This window comes from Miscanthus floridulus, chromosome 18, assembly GCF_019320115.1.
Source record: "Miscanthus floridulus cultivar M001 chromosome 18, ASM1932011v1, whole genome shotgun sequence".
In the NCBI taxonomy this organism is placed as follows: domain Eukaryota; kingdom Viridiplantae; phylum Streptophyta; class Magnoliopsida; order Poales; family Poaceae; genus Miscanthus; species Miscanthus floridulus.
In genome coordinates, this window is record NC_089597.1 from 26453853 (window position 1) to 26472091 (window position 18239).

Consider the following 18239-nt stretch of genomic DNA (forward strand, 5'->3'; position numbering starts at 1 on the left):
TTGAGATGCTTACCCTCAAGATTTGGCACATTGGTCACTATTCTAGTGAGAAGCGGTTTGGACACCATGACACCAAACCAAGTATTGGGGGATATAATGACCGATGACACATATAGAGATGATGATGAGAAGGAAGAAAAGAAGGAGAAGAAAGATGACAAGAATAAGAGCATGGCATTCAAGACCACATCATCCAAGGGCAAAGCTAAGCAAGAAACATCAAGTGAAGAAGATGAATCTTGGGATGATGATGATGATGAGAAGATGGCCCTCTTTGTGAAAAGATTTGGCAAGTTCATGGTGAAGAAAGGATATCGTTCTAGAAGAAAGAAGTCTTCATCCAAGAACAAAGAAGAGTCAAGAAGGTGCTTCAAGTGTGGAAGCAAAGATCATCTTGTTGCTCAATGCCCATATAATAGTGACAATGATGATGACAATAAGAAAAACAAGAAGAAGGACAAGAAGGAAAACAAAGAGAAGAAGGACAAGATGGCATTCAAGAAGAAGAAGGGTGGTTCATATGTAGTCACTTGGGATAGTGATGCTTCCTCAAGTGATGATGATAATGATAGTGATGATAACAAGACCACCAAGAAGAAGGTTCTTACAAACATTGCTATCAATGAGAAGCCTTCTCTCTTCGAATCCTCATCATGCTTCATGGCTAAGGCCACTAGGGTACAATCTTGTGATGATGAAAGTGATGAAGAACATGATGATGAAAATAAACATGAAAATGAAAATGATAGTGATAGTGATAATGATGAACCTACTAAAGATGAATTATTTGACATGCTAGAGGATGCTAGAGAACACTTTGACATCAAGAGAAGGGAATGCAAAAGCTTACATAAGGAACTAAAAGACCTTAAGCAAGCCTTTGATGAGCTCAATGCATCTCATGAGAGGCTAGAGAAAGCCAATGAGAAGCTTGGCAAAGCTCACAAAAAGCTTGAAAAGGCTCATTCCTCTTTGCTTGATGAGCAAAATAAAAAGAAGCATGTTGAAACTTGTAATGTAGGTTTAACTTGTGACATAATTGATGAATCACTATCTATGCCTATCATTGTTACTCCCACTAATCCTTCTTGTAGCACTTCCACTTCTACCTCATCTAGTAGTGATGGTCTCACTTGTGATGCCTCACTAGTGGTTGAGAATGAGAACCTCAAGAAGGAGGTCAATAGGCTCACTCACACCTTGGCTAAGGCCTATGGTGGTGAGGACCGCTTGCTTATGTGCTTGGGTAGCCAAAGAGATTCTCTCTACAAAGAGGGATTGGGCTATACCCCCAAGAAAGGCAAGGCGGCCTTTGCTCCTCACAAGACTAGTTTTGTGAAGAGTAATAGTCGGTTTTGCACTAGTTGCAAGCAAGTGGGTCATAAAGAGCATGAATACAAAAACAAGAGCAAAAATGCTAATGTATCCTCCATCAAGCTTGATTCCTTCTATGTGCTTACTAAGGATACAAATGGTGTGAAGGCTAAGTTTATTGGTAAACCATAAATGGGCTCAAAGAAGAAAGCCATTTGGGTACCAAAGAGCTTAGTGACTAACCTTCAAGGACCCAAGCAAGTTTGGGTACCTAAAAAGAATTGATCTTCTTTTGTAGATTAATTACAAAGCTGGAGGAAGGCATTGGGTTCTTGATAGTGGGTGCACTCAACACATGACCGGTGATGCAAGAATGTTCAACTCAATCAACACCAATGGCAATAATGATTATGATAGTATCACATTTGGTGACAATGGCAAAGGCAAGGTCAAAGGACTTGGTAAGATTGCAATATCCAATGACATAAGCATATCCAATGTGTTGCTAGTAGAGAGCTTGAACTTCAATTGGCTATCCGTGGCTCAATTGTGTGATTTTGGATTTAAATACATATTTGGGGTAGATGATGTAGAGATCATAAGTGTAGATAGCTCTAACTTGATCTTCAAAGGCTTTAGATATGAGAATCTATACTTGGTTGGTTTCAATGCTAGTGAAGCTAGATTATTAACATGCTTGTTCACTAAGTCTAGCATGAGTTGGTTATGGCATAGAAGGCTTGGTCATGTTGGAATGAAACAATTGAATAGATTGGTTAAGCATGACTTAGTTAAAGGCTTGAAAGATGTTGTGTTTGAAAAGGATAAGCTTTGTACCTCTTGTCAAGCCGGCAAACAAGTTGGAAACACCCATCCTAAGAAAAGCATGATGAGCACTAGCAAAGAATTTGAGTTATTGCACATGGATTTATTTGGGCCAACACAATACACTAGTATCAATGGAAACAAATATGGCTTTGTGATAGTGGATGATTACACTAGATACACTTGGGTATTCTTTCTAGTGGATAAAAGTGATGTATTTGCAACATTCAAATCATTTGTCAAAGGCATTCACAATGAGTTTAAAACAACCATCAAGAGAGTTAGAAGTGACAATGGTAGTGAGTTCAAGAACACTAGAATTGATGAGTTATGTGATCAATTTGGAATTAGACATCAATTCTCGGCTAAGTACACACCTCAATCAAATGGCCTTGTTTAGAGGAAGAATAGAACACTCATTGATATGGCAAGGTCTATGCTTAGTGAGTACAATGTGAGTCAATCTTTTTGGGCCAAAGCTATCAACATGGCTTGCTATTGTAGCAACCGTCTCCATTGTCACCCATTGAAAGAGAAGACACCATATGAGCTCTTGAATGGTAGAAAGCCCAACATTGCATATTTTCGGGTATTTGGTTGCAAATGCTATATCTTGAAGAAATGCATTAGATTAGGCAAGATTGATAAGAAATGTGATGAAGGATTCCTACTTGGTTATTCCACTACAAGCAAAGCATATAGAGTTTGGAATTTGGATAGTAGTACTCTTGAGAAAGTTCATGATATTGAATTTGATGAAACCAAGGGTTCACAAGTAGAGAATGAGAACTTGGAAGATGTTAGAGGCATTCAACTTTCAAATGCCATGAAGAATATAGATGTTGGTGAATTGAGGCCTAGGCAATTGAATGATGATGAAGATGATCAAGTGCAAGTGCTCTCTAACTCAAATGTGTAAGATGACACAAATCAAGTTGGTACAAGTGGCTCTCATGAAAATTAACAAGATCAAGTGGCTAGTACATCATCTCAACCCAATGATCAAACAAGAGCAAGCAATCAAGTTCTAATCCTCCAACCAACCAATATAGCAAGGGATCATCCATTGGATACTATCATTGGTGATATTTCAAGAGGTGTACAAACTATATCAAGATTGGCTTCATTTTGTGAGCATTTCTCATTTGTGTCATCCATTGAACCAAAGAAGATAGATGAAGCATTGAAGGATGTTGATTGGGTGAATGCTATGCATGAAGAATTGAATAACTTCACAAGAAATCAAATATGGGAATTAGTGGAAAGACCAAAGGGACACAATGTAATTGGAACCAAATGGGTCTTTAGAAACAAGCAAGATCAAGATGGGATAGTAGTAAGGAACAAAGCAAGATTGGTAGCACAAGGCTATATACAAGTTGAAGGTCTTGACTTTGGAGAAACATATGCCCTGGTTGCTAAATTGGAAGCAATAAAAATCTTGCTAGCCTATGCTTGTGCTCACAACATCAAGCTCTATCAAATGGATGTTAAGAGTGCATTTCTCAATGGCTACATCAATGAAGAAGTATATGTTGAGCAACCTCCCAGCTTTGAAGATAACAAGAAGCCCAACCATGTGTACAAGTTGAAGAAGGCATTGTATGGCTTGAAGCAAGCACCTAGAGCATGGTATGAGAGATTGAGGGACTTCCTACTCTCTAAAGGGTTCACAATGGGTAAGGTTGACACCACTATTTTCATCAAAAAGATTGGAAAAGATCTATTTGTGTTGCAAATATATGTTGATGATATCATATTTGGATCAACCAATCAAGACTTTTATGATGAGTTTGGAAAGATGATGGCTAATGAGTTTCAGATGTCCATGATTGGAGAGTTGAGTTACTTCCTTGGTCTTCAAATCAAGCAATTGAAGAATGGTATATTTGTAAGTCAAGGCAAGTATATCAAGGACATGATCAAGAAGTTTGACATGAGTGATAGTAAAGTCATTAGTACACCAATGGGAACCAATGCCAACTTGGATAGTGATGCAAGTGGAAATATGATGGATCAAAAGTTGTATCGGTCTGTGATTGGAAGCCTACTCTATATGACCGCATCAAGGCCGGATGTCATATTTAGTGTATGCATGTGTGCAAGATTTCAAGCCTCACCACGAAAAAGTCATTTGAAGGCTACAAAGAGAATATTGAGGTACTTGAAGCATACACCAAATGTTAGTTTGTGGTATCCCAAATGTGTAAAGTTTGAGCTAGTTGGTTACTCCAACTCGGATTATGCGGGATGCAAAGTTAAAAGGAAGAGCACCTCAGGTATATATCAACTATTAGGAAGATCACTTGTTTCATGGTCATCAAAGAAGCAAAATAGTGTTGCATTATCAACCGCCGAAGCCGAATACATATCCGCCGATAGTTGTTGTGCACAAATTCTTTGGATGAAGGCCACTTTGAGTGATTTTGGAATCAAGTTCAAGAAAGTGCCATTGCTATGTGACAATGAGAGTGCAATCAAGTTGACCAACAATCTAGTTCAACATGCAAGAACAAAGCACATTGATGTCCGCCACCATTTCATAAGAGATCACCAATAAAAAGGGAACATTTGCATTGAGAGTGTTGGCACCGAAGATCAACTTGCCGATATATTCACTAAGCCATTGGATGAGAAAAGGTTTTGCAATCTAAGGAATGAATTGAATATATTGGATTTCTCAAATATGTGTTGATGCACCTCCATTTATATGACATGCCTCTCCTTCATGCTATTTAAGGTAAAAGTTGATTGGCATGACATACATCCTTGCTAAGGACATGTTTAGTGCATCTAGTCACTTTTTCAATTTTATTACGACCTTTTCAAGTGGTTCCATTTTATTAGGCTCATTCATGAAAATCAAATGAATTTGATATTTATATGGTATCACTATTGCCTCTATGCTCAACTTGATCTAGTGGTAGCATATGACATGTTTGTGGGCTTGTAAACCTAGTGTTTAATCTAGAAAATGAGCTCTAAGTGTTTAACTCAACATGGTACAAGATAACCCTTATTTGGAGGTGTGAAGAAGCTTGTCCTTGGATCAAACCGAGTTAAATATCTTTGGTAAATGATCTAGATTAGACCAAATTTGGGAATATAATCCTCACCCCATTGATTGACATTAATAATCTTGACCCTACAAGTGGTACTATCTCTAGTTTTAAACCTTTGTGGTCATTGATGACAAATGAGGAGAAATAGTGCACAAAGATAGTGAAGAGAGAAACAAAGATATAAGTGATAGGGAGAGAAATAACGAAGATATTAGTACATGGGGAGAAAGAAGTATACTAAGATGGTGACAAGACAACAAAGGGAGAGAACTTGTCACAAGGGGAGAAATATGACAAAGGAAAGGGATCAATTAAACTTTTGAGCACACAAGTAGGGGGAGCAAGCTCATGAACTTGTATGATGCATTTGAATGTGCATTTCATGTGTTTGCTTGCATGGCACAAGTTTTAAATTTCAATATCCATGCTTGTGTGGTGTATGCTAATTGTAGGTTTGAATGATACAATGAAAAACTAGCATGCATAGGATATCTAATGATTTCATTTCCAAGTATTTCTAAGTGGTACCTTTTTCAAAGTATGTTTTCAAGTAGTATAAAGCTAACCATGGTGCTAAGGATGGTATAATGGTGCACTCCGATTAGTATCATGCTTCAAAGGTCCATCTTTTATACCTTAGCATCATTTGGTAGACATTGTCTCCTATATTTCCTATCCAAGCATATGTGGAAGCTTAAATCCAAACTCTTAGCACATATGTAGGGGGATCAATAGCTACCATTTGGGGTTCATGAAACTTGTCCATATCCTTTTACACATGGTAAATATGCTTGGATAAGCAACATGGATTCAATTGAATTTCAATTCATATCTTTGTGAAAGGGTTGACATCAATTACCAAAAAGGAGGAGATTGAAAGCTCTAGTTTGATTTTGGTGAATTGATGAAACCCTAAGTGTTAACCTAGTTTATCAAGTGATCATAAGATAGGTAGCACACTCCAAGTGGTGAAGCAAATGAAGATCATAGCATGACAATGATGATGCCATGGTGATGATTAAGTGCTTGGACTTGGAAAGAAGAAAAACAAAAACAAAAAGCTCAAGGCAAAGGTATAAACCATAGGAGCTATTTTTTTGGTGATCAAGATACTTAGAGAGTGTGATCATATTTAGGTTTGATAGCCGTACTATTAAGAGGGTGAAACTCGTATCGGAATGCGGTTATCAAAGTGCCACTAGATGCTCTAACTCATTGCATATGCATTTAGGATCTAGTGGAATGTTGACACCCTTGAAAATATTTGTGAAAATATGCTAACACATGTGCACAAGGTGATACACTTGGTGGTTGGCATATTTGAGCAAGGGTGAAGAAGTTAGAGGTGAAGAGAAGTTAGTCTCGCCGGTCACAAGGTGATCGGACGCTGGTCCCAGTGGAACCGGCGTGTCCGGTCAGTTGTACCAGTAGAGATGCTGGCATCGGTCAAACGATCGAACGCTAGCGAGGTGTGTCCGGTCCTGTTATCGGGCAGCACACAGAGGCTAGGGTCTCTGACCGGACGCTGGCAGGGTCTGGTCATGGATGACCGGACGCGTCCGGTGGGCAAAATGCGTTTCTGGAACCTTACTGGAAACGATCGAACGCTGGTGGCTGAGCGTCCGGTCAGTATTGTGCGCAGTGTCTGGTCAACTCAAGTGACCATTGAAATTGGGACATGTGGCTGTCGTCGGGCGACTGGACGCTGAGGTCCAGCGTCCGATCAACATGATCGGAGCGTCCGGTCAGCCCACGTTGTGCCCAGTGAAGGGGTACAACGGTTCTATTTTGTGGGGGCTTCTATTTAAGCCCCATGGCCGGTTGAAGCTCATACTCTTGGCCATTTGCATTGACATAGCAACCTTGTGAGCTTAGCCAAAGCCCTTCCCACTCATCTCCATCATTGATTCATCATCTTTGTGAGATTGGGAGAGAATTCAAGTGCATTGCTTGAGTGTTTGCATCTAGAGGCACTTGGTGTTCATGTTTTGCTGTAGGATTCGCTTGTTACTCTTTGTGGTTGCCATCACCTAGACGGCTTGGAGCAGCGAGGATCGTCGAGCGGAGGGTGGTGATTGTCTCTGGCTGCGATCGTGGTGATTGTGAGGGGTTCTTGACCTTTCCCCGGCGGAGAGCCAAAAGGTACTCTAGTGGATTGCTCGTGGCTTGTGTAATCCTCATCTTGTATTGGTTGTGTGGCACCCTATTGAGGGTTTGGCGTGTGAAGCCAATTAGCGCGTGAACCTTCAAGTGAGTGAATCGCCACAATGAGGACTAGCTTGCCGGCAAGCAAGTGAACCTCGGTAAAAATCATTGTGTTCATTATTGATTCCGAGATGATTGGTCTTCATTGTTATTCATCCTTGTGATTGATTGGTTCCTTCATCTACACGGCGGTATAACCTTCTTGATCACTCTCTTTATATTACCGCAAACTAGTTGTCAAGCTCTTTAGTGTAGCTAGTTGTGAGAGCTTGGTTGGTTGGTTGGTGTGGCTCTTTAGTTAGTCTTTGAGAGCACACTAACATAGGGTAGTGTCATAGCTATTGTATGAATAGATACTATCTAAACTAGAATTGTGGTAGGTGGCTTACATTTTGAGTAGGCTAGCGCAACACTTGCTTCGCCTCATAATTGTCTAACCATCTTGTTTAGTGTTGTTGTAGAAATTTTCATACCCCTTAGAGTGTTTTTTGCGAGGGCACCGGACAAGTCGGTGTGGCACCGGATAAGCCCCGGCGGTGCCCCCCAACGGTCACTTTCCGATGGCTAAAAAACTATCTGTTGGTCATCGGACAGGAGTGGCGGTGGCACCGCCATGAGGTTGGCGGTGACCAGGCTAACCCCCCGAAAACCTCCCTCTCTGGATCATTTATTTAAGTCACGTTATTTTACATATGCCGATTTACCGTACAATCTTATACATCATTAATAAAGTCCTAATCCACTATGTTGCTTGTACGTGTATAATCTTATATCATTGAAAGTCATGTTATGTAATGTTTACAACACCGTCTACTCATGGATTCTTTTAGGGCTAGGAAAATATATATGAAATCATCATATAAAGCACAGCTTGGTCCGCAATCCCTACTTCAGATTTTTTTCTTTTGCATCCGTGAACAAGCGACAACAGCTCCACTAGGCTGGTGCCTCTCATTCATATAATTTTGTAAATTTCTTTAATATTTTATAGATTCAATAAATAATTTAGTATCCTATTTTTGTATTTAAAGAAATTATTGATGACATATCAATTAATATTATCATTGTATTTAAAATAGTTTTTATAGATATATGCGTGCTGCACGTCTATATTTACTAGGATGATATAAGTAAGATTTTTCAGATACAGTGACTTCGTGAATCTCAAGATTTGCTGGCTTAGTCCTTCGGAAATGCTCATAGGAATATGATTTGCGTACGTGTGTTCATAGGAGTGAGTGTGCGTGCGTGTTATGGACGTCTTGTACTGTGTAATTCTAAAAAAAATACACGGGTAAATATTTCCTATATATATATATATAAAAACAAGAAGAAACAGCACTAACGAAAGCAACAACACGCTAGAGCACAGAGACCCAGACGCAGAAACCCACAGCGTTGAATCGCTGATCGCTGAACCGAGAAACCCAAACCCACACACAACTGAAAGGCAACATAAATGTACACCCGCTCTGCACGGACCCAGAGGAGCAAGGCGCTGGCTGACTAGCTGACACCGCGGAGCCGGGACGGAATCCGTCCGCTGCCGCACGGCCGCGCCCGGGGAAAAGCGGCCAAAACCCGATAAAAAGTCCAGGAAAAAACAAGCCCAAAGCGGGCGGGGTGCGCGGGCGCGGGCAAGCAACCGGCCACCCACCGAGCTCGGCTCCGCTCAGCGGCAGCGGCCCGGCATGGGCGCAAGCACTAAAAAGAAGGAAGCGGCCGCGCCCCCAGCCCACCTCGCCTTCTCTCCCCCCTTCGCCTCCTCTCCCAAGTCCCAACGGAGCCAGGCCGGGGGCTCTCTCGCCTCCCGCGACGCTGTGTGGTGAGGCGCGGACGAGATGAACGAGCAGGGGCTCGGTGGCTTCGGCGGGGGCCGCGGGGCCATGCAGGGCCACGGGCGGGAGGCGATGGCGCTCCTGCAGCACCACCACCAGCGGCGGCGGCAGCTGGAGGAGGAGGAGGAGGAGGTGCGGCGCCAGATGTTCGCCGGGGTGGCGGCGTTCCCGGCGGCGCTGGGCCATGGCCAGCAGGTGGACTACGGGGAGGACGCCGGCGGGCTCGGGGACAGCGACGCGGGCGGGTCGGAGCCCGAGCCGCCGCCGGAGCGGACGCGCGGCGGGTCCGGCAGCAAGCGGAGCCGCGCTGCCGAGGTGCACAACCTCTCCGAGAAGGTGGTGACGCTGCCATTTCTTGAAATCTCAGAGTTTTTTTTTTCTCGCCGTGCTCTGCTTTCTTCTAAGTGCGAGTGGTAAAGAGTAAAGATCGTTGCTTGGTTTTGTTGGCTTTTGGGCGCAGAGGAGGAGGAGCAAGATCAACGAGAAGATGAAGGCGCTGCAGAGCCTGATACCCAACTCTAACAAGGTCAGTGGAAACTGACAAGTGCTCTTACTCTTACTCCTCTCGCTCGCTCGTAAAGGTTGTTCAGTTGAGTTAGTGCTGGATTTGACCGTATTGTGTTTCTGCTGTGATGTTCTTTGGGAGTGCAGACCGACAAGGCATCCATGCTTGACGAGGCCATTGAGTATCTGAAGCAACTGCAGCTCCAAGTGCAGGTGAGCAAATAGGACACGTCCACATGGTGTCGATGCATCTTTCTGGTACAAAACATTGACATAGAATTGGTACAATAGAGAGTGCTCAGCCTTACTGATTCTTCATCAAATCCGTGACGACAGGCTTGCATGACTCTTGATGTCAGTTGCCTTATTATAACCAGCAGGGGCCTGTTTGCATTATGTGTGATGGGTGCTTCATTTTTATTATTTTTGAAGAGATAGAGAGAGCTTCATTAATTTGCCGATACCTTCCATTTTCATTTGTTTACAATTTAGGTTTCCCCACTGTGGCTAAACTATTGATCAATGCCAAGCTTGCCTGTTGTTTTGTTAAGTAAAAGGATGTCCCGGTGTCCCTGTTTATATGTTGGATGACAATTTGGGCACTAAGTACTTGTCAAGATGTATACTTTGTTTAAAACATAATCTCATCAATCGGTGTGACCTCAAGATAAATGATATGGCTAGTGAACTGGTAGAACTGCAATGTTATGTGCAAACCCTTATATGCTACGATACTTGAACAGTAAAGGTGGTGACAAAGATGGTTTGCAGTTGCCTAAGGTGCTAACTAATGGAGACACACAAGAAGTTCTGAAATCGCAATGTAGTGTCTAGTGATAGGCTGACTGTGTATGTGGTTAGTGTTAACCCAAAAATACTGCCTATTTCCTTCACAGAAATGCTAGGCTGTTTGTGACAGCGAGGGCCTAGTTTGGAACCAAATATTGCTATGTTCAGTGAATACATTTTCGTAGCACACGTGTCAGTAACATACTATTCTAAGTTATATTTTAATGGCCAGTGTTAATTGCTGAACTGCAACTATAGAGTGTAACTTTTATTTACCTATTATTTTGTTATAGATGTTGTCTATGAGAAATGGTGTTTACTTGAACCCTCCATATTTGTCTGGCGCAATTGAGCCTGCACAAGCATCACAAATGTTTGCTGCACTTGGTGGGGGCAACATCACAGCGTCAAGCTCTGGGGCAGCGATGCGACCAGTAAACCAAAGTTCAGGAGTTCATCAGCCATTTGACCCATTAAATCCTCCACGAAACCAACCACTGTCTTTTGTATTACCAAATGTAGACAAAACCATTCATGAAGCTCCATTTCACTTGGAATCAACGCAGTCCCACCTTCGAACATTTCGAATGCCTGAATCTTCTGAGGTAATCATTTTATTGGGAGTAGATCAAAATCTTGATCCAAAGCCTTACCACCTTAAGTATCACTTTGCTGTTTCACAGGAACTTCCCTAACTTAGATTTTTCTTTGCAAGATGATGCTTCTGGGCGAGGTAGTGACAAAGCACCAGCTAACTTCAACTCAAGAAAGAGTTAGTCTACCAGGTTTGTGACAATTTACTTCCATTTGTCGCACGCCACACTTTTCTCTTCTCATCCTTAACATTTTGCTGACATTTCCCTTTGACCCCTTATAGGAGTTGATATGAACCCCATTAGGCAAGAATCATCCATAGTAAACGCTGATCATTTTGATGGCTGCTCACATAGCAAAGAGTGACTACAAGATATGGTGCCAAAAAATGCAGGACAAGTTTAGGTAAACTTCTCGTTTCATGCCCGAAGACTGAAGCGACATGTGAACCCTACCATGGTCAAGTTTAAAATGGGTGGTCATAGTATAATATTACTATGTTAACTTGACCTTTCTGAACTAAGAAGTTAGACTATTGGCCTTGTTTTGTTAAAAATATGAAAACTGGTGATATTTCAAGCCTGAGTCATCGATTTATTTTAAAAAATAAGCTCAATAGTGAAATTAATGTGATATTTAGAATGAAGTTGATAAGAGTTCATTATAATTTGCAATTATGAAGTTCATTTCTTCAATGGCTTCGAACATGTCATAAATGACATATTCCATCAGATAGTTTAGCTAACCGTGGTTGCTCCATGACGTAAAAGTTTGTATACATTCTATTGTATTATTTTCTAATGATCTGACTACTACAGTTGTCAAGTTAGATTAAAAAGAATAAATTATGTGGTAGCTCGCTTACTTCGTTACCTAAAATGCCATTTTTTAGTGGGTCTGCTGCTCAGTTGCTGTATGCTAACGTTTCTTTTGTTTTTTTATTAGTCTTGGACAGCTTAGGAAATGGCGACTGATGAGACTGAAGTGAGGACCGAAGGCAGGATGACACATAGTTCAGTAACCCAGCTGACACGCAGGCTTCCCCTTTATTTGCCTCTGTTACTGCAGTAGTAACTTAATTTTTTATGAAGCAACTTGAAAGCTTCACCTTTCCTTTTTGTTTGAAAATTAGCAGGGCAGTATTAATAGTACAAAACCATGTATCGTTGCACGTTTCATGGTATATCGAAAGCTACCAGGTGATTGACACTGCAATGTGTTTCTCAAGCTAGCAGCATAAACCCTGCTGCGCGTAAGCAATTGCCCCCACTCCCTTGAGGCCAGCCCCATTATCAGAAATTCAGAATTGTGCTACTAGATCAGAGATTTTGAATCTGGTGTATTTGAAAGCAATCTGATATTGGCTGCTCGATTGCGCTCTAGTAATAATTTTTATGGTTCAGATACGTTGAATGAAAGTAAAGACTTCAATTCCTCCTTGTAGACTGTTGACACCAATAGCTAAACATGCGTGACCTAATATTGTTTCGTGATGCTGACTTTACATGACCAGTTTTGTGATGCTGACTTAACACGATCATCAGTGTCTAATTTTAGTCAGAATATAGTTCACGAAGCTCTCCTACAGCAACAACGACAAAGTCTTTTAGTCCCAAATAAGTTAGGGTAGGCTAGAATTAAAACCCAACATAAGCCTCTAGTCACGGTTCAGACATGTCCGGTCTTCCTCTACCTCTCCTCACATTAATATCTCGACTTATGACTCCATAATGCACTGGTGCCTTTAAAGGTCTCATTTGGATATGGCAAAACCAGCTCAACCGATGTTGGATAAGTTTTTCTTCAATTGGTGCTACCCCTAGCCGGTCACGTATATCATCGTTCCGAACTCAGTTCATCCTTGTGTGACCATAAATCCAACGCAACATACACATATCCGCGACACTCAGTTGTTGGACATGTCGTCTTTTTGTAGGCCAACATTGTGCTCCATACAACATAGCGGATCTAATCACCGTTCTATAAAACTTGCCTTTGAGTTTTTGTGGTACCCTCTTGTCATAGAGAATGCGAGATGCTTGGCGCCACTTCATCCACCCTGCTTTGATCCTATGGCAAACATCTGCATCGATATCTCCATCCTTCTGTAGCATCGATCCTAGATAACAGAAGGTATCTTTCTTAGACACCACTTGACCTTCCAAACTCACCTCACCCTCCTCATGTGTAGCATTGCCAAAGTCACATCTCATGTATTCTGTTTTAGTTCGACTTACTCTAAAACCTTTGGACTCAAGGGTCTGCCGCCACAACTCTAGTTTTCTATTTACTCATGTCTGGCTTTCATCAACTAGCGCTACATCATTTGCAAAAAGCCTACACCAAGGGATATCCCCTTGAATGTCCCTTGTCACTTCATCCATTACCAATGCAAAGAGATACGGACTCAAGGCTGATCTTTGATGAAGTCATATTTTAATCGGGAAGTAGTATGGGTTACCATCATTTGTTCAGACACTAGTCATGGCATTGCTGTACATGTCCTTGATGAGGGTAACATACTTTGTTGGGACTTTATGTTTGTCCAACGCCCACCACATAACATTCCTTGGTATTTTGTCATAAGCCTTCTCCAAGTCAATGAAAACCATGTGTAGGTCCTTCTTCTGCTCCCTGAACTGCTCCATAAGTTGTCTTATTAAGAAAATTGCCTCTATGGTTGACCTTCCAGGCATGAAACCGAATTGGTTCGTAGATACCCGCGTCATTCCTCGTAGTCGATGCTCGATAACTGTCTCTCCCACAGCTTCATCGTGTGGCTCATCAACTTAATTCCCCTATAATTAGTACAACTTTGGATGAAAAACATGGGCTACCTAGCTGAATTTCATAAGCATCATCCATTACACCTACTGTTCTGCAAAAAATAGGCTACCTAGTTGAATCCTGAAACATGATTGGAACGTGAGAGATGCATCCATATGCTTGTATATTTCTGCTTCCTAGTGATGAAACATGTACCCTGAAATGTGTAACCTCAAACCTAAAACTTAAATATCGAAAGATAATATTGTTTTTGTCGCATAAACTAAATCCTAGGCTCACTCTTTTATTTGTCAAGTTGCAAAACTTAGGTGTCCCACTTTTGCTTTCTTCTTATTCCGAAAACTATATTGCAGGCAAATAGAAAGACAATACAAAATCCAAATAGGCTTCCAGGCATATGGAAGGCCAACCCGAATTAAGAACAGAGGCCAATCCTAATTAAGCAATATGAACACTACTTTCATAAAGTGAATATGAATCTGGTATTATGTGCATGAGCTTGCAGGAACGTTGCCGAAACAAAGATATAGAAGGCCAACCCAGAGCGGGGATTAAGTGGTTGGCAAACCACCGAATCTCGGGATAAAAATCATCATGTCATCATCTTTCCGTTGGTTTGCAATCTCCTTACACAAACTTGTATTTACTTATTCATATATTGTGCTTGTGTTATTGCTCTTGTATAGCTAGTTTGCTTTAGTAGCAAAGTAGTTGCTCTCTTGCGTAACTGTAACCTTGCTAGTTACATTGCTTAGTTTGTGTAGCTAAGTAATTGTTGAGCTCTCTAATTTAGCTTGGGTAGCCTTGCTATTGAGTAGTGCTAGTGAGCTTAGGCTTTGTGCACTTTACATACTAGCATGTGTAGGAGCTCCCCGGTTGTTTGAGTACTAATTGCATAGGTTTGTGTGACCTTGCTAACTAGAATTATTTAGGTGAGCTCTACCTAGCCCAGCACCTTAGTTGCTCATATTAGGATCTTTGTAAGGTGTTTGTAAACTTAGATAGATGGATGTAGTCTTGGCTAGACCGATAATTTTAATTTCGTATTTGTTTTGGTTAGCTGGCGTGTTTAATTTTAGAAAAAACTATTTAACCCCCTCTAGTCCACCATCTCGACCCTACAACTACTAACATAAGTTTGCGATCAGAAAACCCTTAGTTGAGCTACTAATCAGGCATGTCAGCCTTTATTAATTAACATAAGTCAAGAGCTACTAACATAAGTTTGTGAGAAAATACTTAGTTTAGAGCTACTAACATAAGTCAGAAAATCCTTAGTTCATTTGGCACATAGATTCCTAGCTGACATGTTAGACGTACTGGATTTTTTTTCTGAATCTTATGGTATGATGTTACTATACTATAAATATCTGTCTACTGTGTTCATACACGACTTTGTCAATTGGTGTCTCAAATCATTTTTAGCGTGTGATTATATTAAAAAGAAAGCACTCTTTATGTATTGGTTTGATTTTGTTATCTCACTACTTCTTGTTCTATGTTTGAGTACTTTAGATAATTGCTTGTGATAATCTCATGGTCCTTAGCACAGATTTAGCATATGATATTCCATCATTTTGTATTTGTTTTGCTGGCATACGCCCTGCGCAAATTCTTTTGCTGCACAGAGTCAAAGCTGATGGGTAATTCAACGGCATGCTCTCACTGTGGACAGCCACTATCCACGAAAAGCAAAAGTGGGGAAAGATTCTATCATTAGCAAGTAACTTATGTGACTTATGATTTTACTCATACATAATAAACTCCATAGAATGTTGTTTGTTTATATTGACGCAACGCTGCTAAACATTTTATCTTGTTCGGCCAAGTCTACTGGGCTATCACTAAAATACTATGTCTAGATTTTTAAAGTGGCTTAACCATATTTCTTTAGTTTTCTACCCCCGCTAGCTGCTCAAGGACCCAGATTCATAAATTTGTCTTGTTCCTAGTGGCCATTTCCAAGGTTCCTTGTTGTTCCAGCACATTAGATAAGGAAGTTCAGTTTGGTGCATCTAATGAATTTGTTACAACAATGCATACTTAGAAGCTTTCAGAACAATTTGGAAGATACAAGAGATAAGATATTTGTCCCGAAACATTGTAGAATTAGCTTCATGGCAAAGGAATGGCTCATGGTGAAGTGTACAAGGTTTGAGAGCTACATACTTGTATGATAGAAAATATTTAGGAATTACATAAGGAGAGGAAAGTTCTAGAGTAATCTTTGTATATGATTATTTCGATGGTTGCCACTTGTCATCAATCCAATGGTTGTGAGTGTATATATAGGCTTTAATCCTGAGAGTGTTAATCTAGGTCACATCCTAATTTTCCATTACATAGCCTAGCGAATCCAGATCATAGGGAAACAATAGGCCCCAAACAAATAAATGTTTCAAACTCGAGTATACTAAAAGCATGTATTATATATGTTAGGGGGAAAGACATCTTTGCACTCACAATAAACATTACGAGGATCATAATAGAAGGGCTAAAATTATATAGGAGCTATGTAGATACTAGAAATATCCTATATGTATCCGTAATTGGACAAAAACATTAGTAATACTTGGTATTTAAAATAAAAAATTATAGCTCTTTTGGTATATAGGATTAAAAACGAAAGAAATTTGTGCAACTAAGGATCCATTTAGATGACTTTCTATGAATCCTTAATCACAAATATATATATGATCGCAACAACATGTTTGAGGAAGACACGAACCGACAGAGTATACTAGCAGTTCTTGCTCATACCTTGATGATAGCCTAGGCTTGTTCCTTTGGGTGGCCATCAGGTATGATCACCCGTGGCCTGAGTCCAGCTGGGTCTGTACGGATGCGAAGCCAGTCGTGATCGCTATGGGTCTTGCCTCCTCCATGGCGGCATAACCCAATTAGGGCACCGAAGGAGTCCATCGCGACGATTGCCTGCTCCACGGCCGTGGTTCTTGCCTCCTCCATGGCCGCATAACCCAATTGGGGCACCGAAGGAGTCCATCGCGACGATGGTTCTTGCCTCCTCCATGGCCGCATAACCCAATTGGGGCACCGAAGGAGTCCATCGCGACGATCGCCTGCTCCACGGCCATTTCCTGGGTGCCATACGAAGGAGTCCATCGCAACGATCGCTTGCTCCACAACCATTTCCTGAGTGTTATAGAAGTGATAAAACAAGATATACAGAGCAGTTCAGACTGCAAAAGATGAACAATACTTACTCATAGAGAAGGTCGTGAGACAATGTGAACACCTTCGTTTAGTAGATCGGTACGGTTCCATTCAGAAGAAACTATTATACGTGGTCCCGTGGAGTACGAATAAGGATTTAAAGTCTTCCTTCATATTGTTTGCTAGCTTCCTTCTCCTTGTTTCCTGCCTTTCATTCTTTATGAAATTATTATTGATTTTCTTTGCTGACTGACGTTACACCAAGAATTTATTTAATAGCGTATATATAGCCTGGGCATCGCCTTCCGTTCGCATGATATTAAGAAAGTGCCTACTACTCAATTTTACATTGGCAAATCCTTCCACTTGCTATCTAATGTAGTATATGAAGCCTTTCTTTTCTATTTCTTCTATTGGCTGGTCTGGGGGAAGCGGATCACGCGAAGATCTATAGTGTTTAAGTACATCTTTCTCTTCCTGCAAGCTACTGAGATATGCCTCAGCTGCAGGTGCTTTGTATCTCTGGTCAAGAGTTGGCAAGGGATACCAATGTTGTCGACCACCTACTTTTGAGCATAGCTTTTACCATATTCCTCCCTCGATTCGCCATTCATTCCTTCACAGCTGAGTTAATAGCTATGTCACTGACTGAATGTAGTTTTTTTTAAAGAACGAGGCCGCTAAGGTCAAGGGACCTGATCCAGAACATTGAATCCAACCATCAGCATTCGCAAGAAAGAGAAAGAACTCGGTTCAAAGAATCGCTTCAGTCTGAGGGCTTTTGACTTATATAGTAGATAGGAGCAGATGGCACGATCCTATATGTCAATTTGTTCAAAGACTCCTCGCTGGCAACTTGTTTCTTGTAGCGACCCAATGATATGGACCGTGGTCACAATAAGAACGCAGCGGATCAACGAAACTGATCTAGAGACCAGTTAAACCGATGTTGAGCCCGTTCTTCGCGTGTTAGATTCTCGAACACCTCTCGGGACGATCCGTCGGGGAGGAGCACGTGGAGGGTGTCTTAGGATTGGCAAGGCCACATAGAATGCTGTCAAATCTTGCCAGGAGTCGTGACAAACAATAAGGTAGAGAGAAAGCAGGGTAAAAGAGGGTATGTGTTATGTTTTTTTTTTTTTTACTT

At 41.2% G+C, this 18239-nt stretch overlaps 1 protein-coding gene across 1 annotated transcript; it reads left to right on the forward strand.

Moving 5' to 3' along the window:
- Window positions 1-9004: 9004 nt before the first annotated feature.
- LOC136521830 (transcription factor PHYTOCHROME INTERACTING FACTOR-LIKE 15-like) lies at window positions 9005-12516 on the forward strand. The gene is made up of 7 exons (XM_066515591.1): window positions 9005-9580; window positions 9705-9770; window positions 9896-9961; window positions 10831-11142; window positions 11253-11322; window positions 11415-11536; window positions 12077-12516. Exons 1-6 carry the CDS (start codon window positions 9248-9250, stop codon window positions 11495-11497), a joined length of 930 nt encoding a protein of 309 aa, XP_066371688.1. The 5' UTR covers window positions 9005-9247; the 3' UTR covers window positions 11498-11536; window positions 12077-12516.
- The last annotated feature ends 5723 nt before the right edge of the window (window positions 12517-18239 follow it).

Coding starts and splice junctions, on each gene's coding strand:
- LOC136521830 (XM_066515591.1), top strand. CDS start 9,248: ATGAACGAGCAGGGGCTCGGTGGCTTCGGCGGGGGCCGCGGGGCCATG. Junction 9,581..9,704: donor TGCACAACCTCTCCGAGAAG/GTGGTGACGCTG, acceptor TTTTGGGCGCAG/AGGAGGAGGAGCAAGATCAA. Junction 9,962..10,830: donor AACTGCAGCTCCAAGTGCAG/GTGAGCAAATAG, acceptor ATTTTGTTATAG/ATGTTGTCTATGAGAAATGG.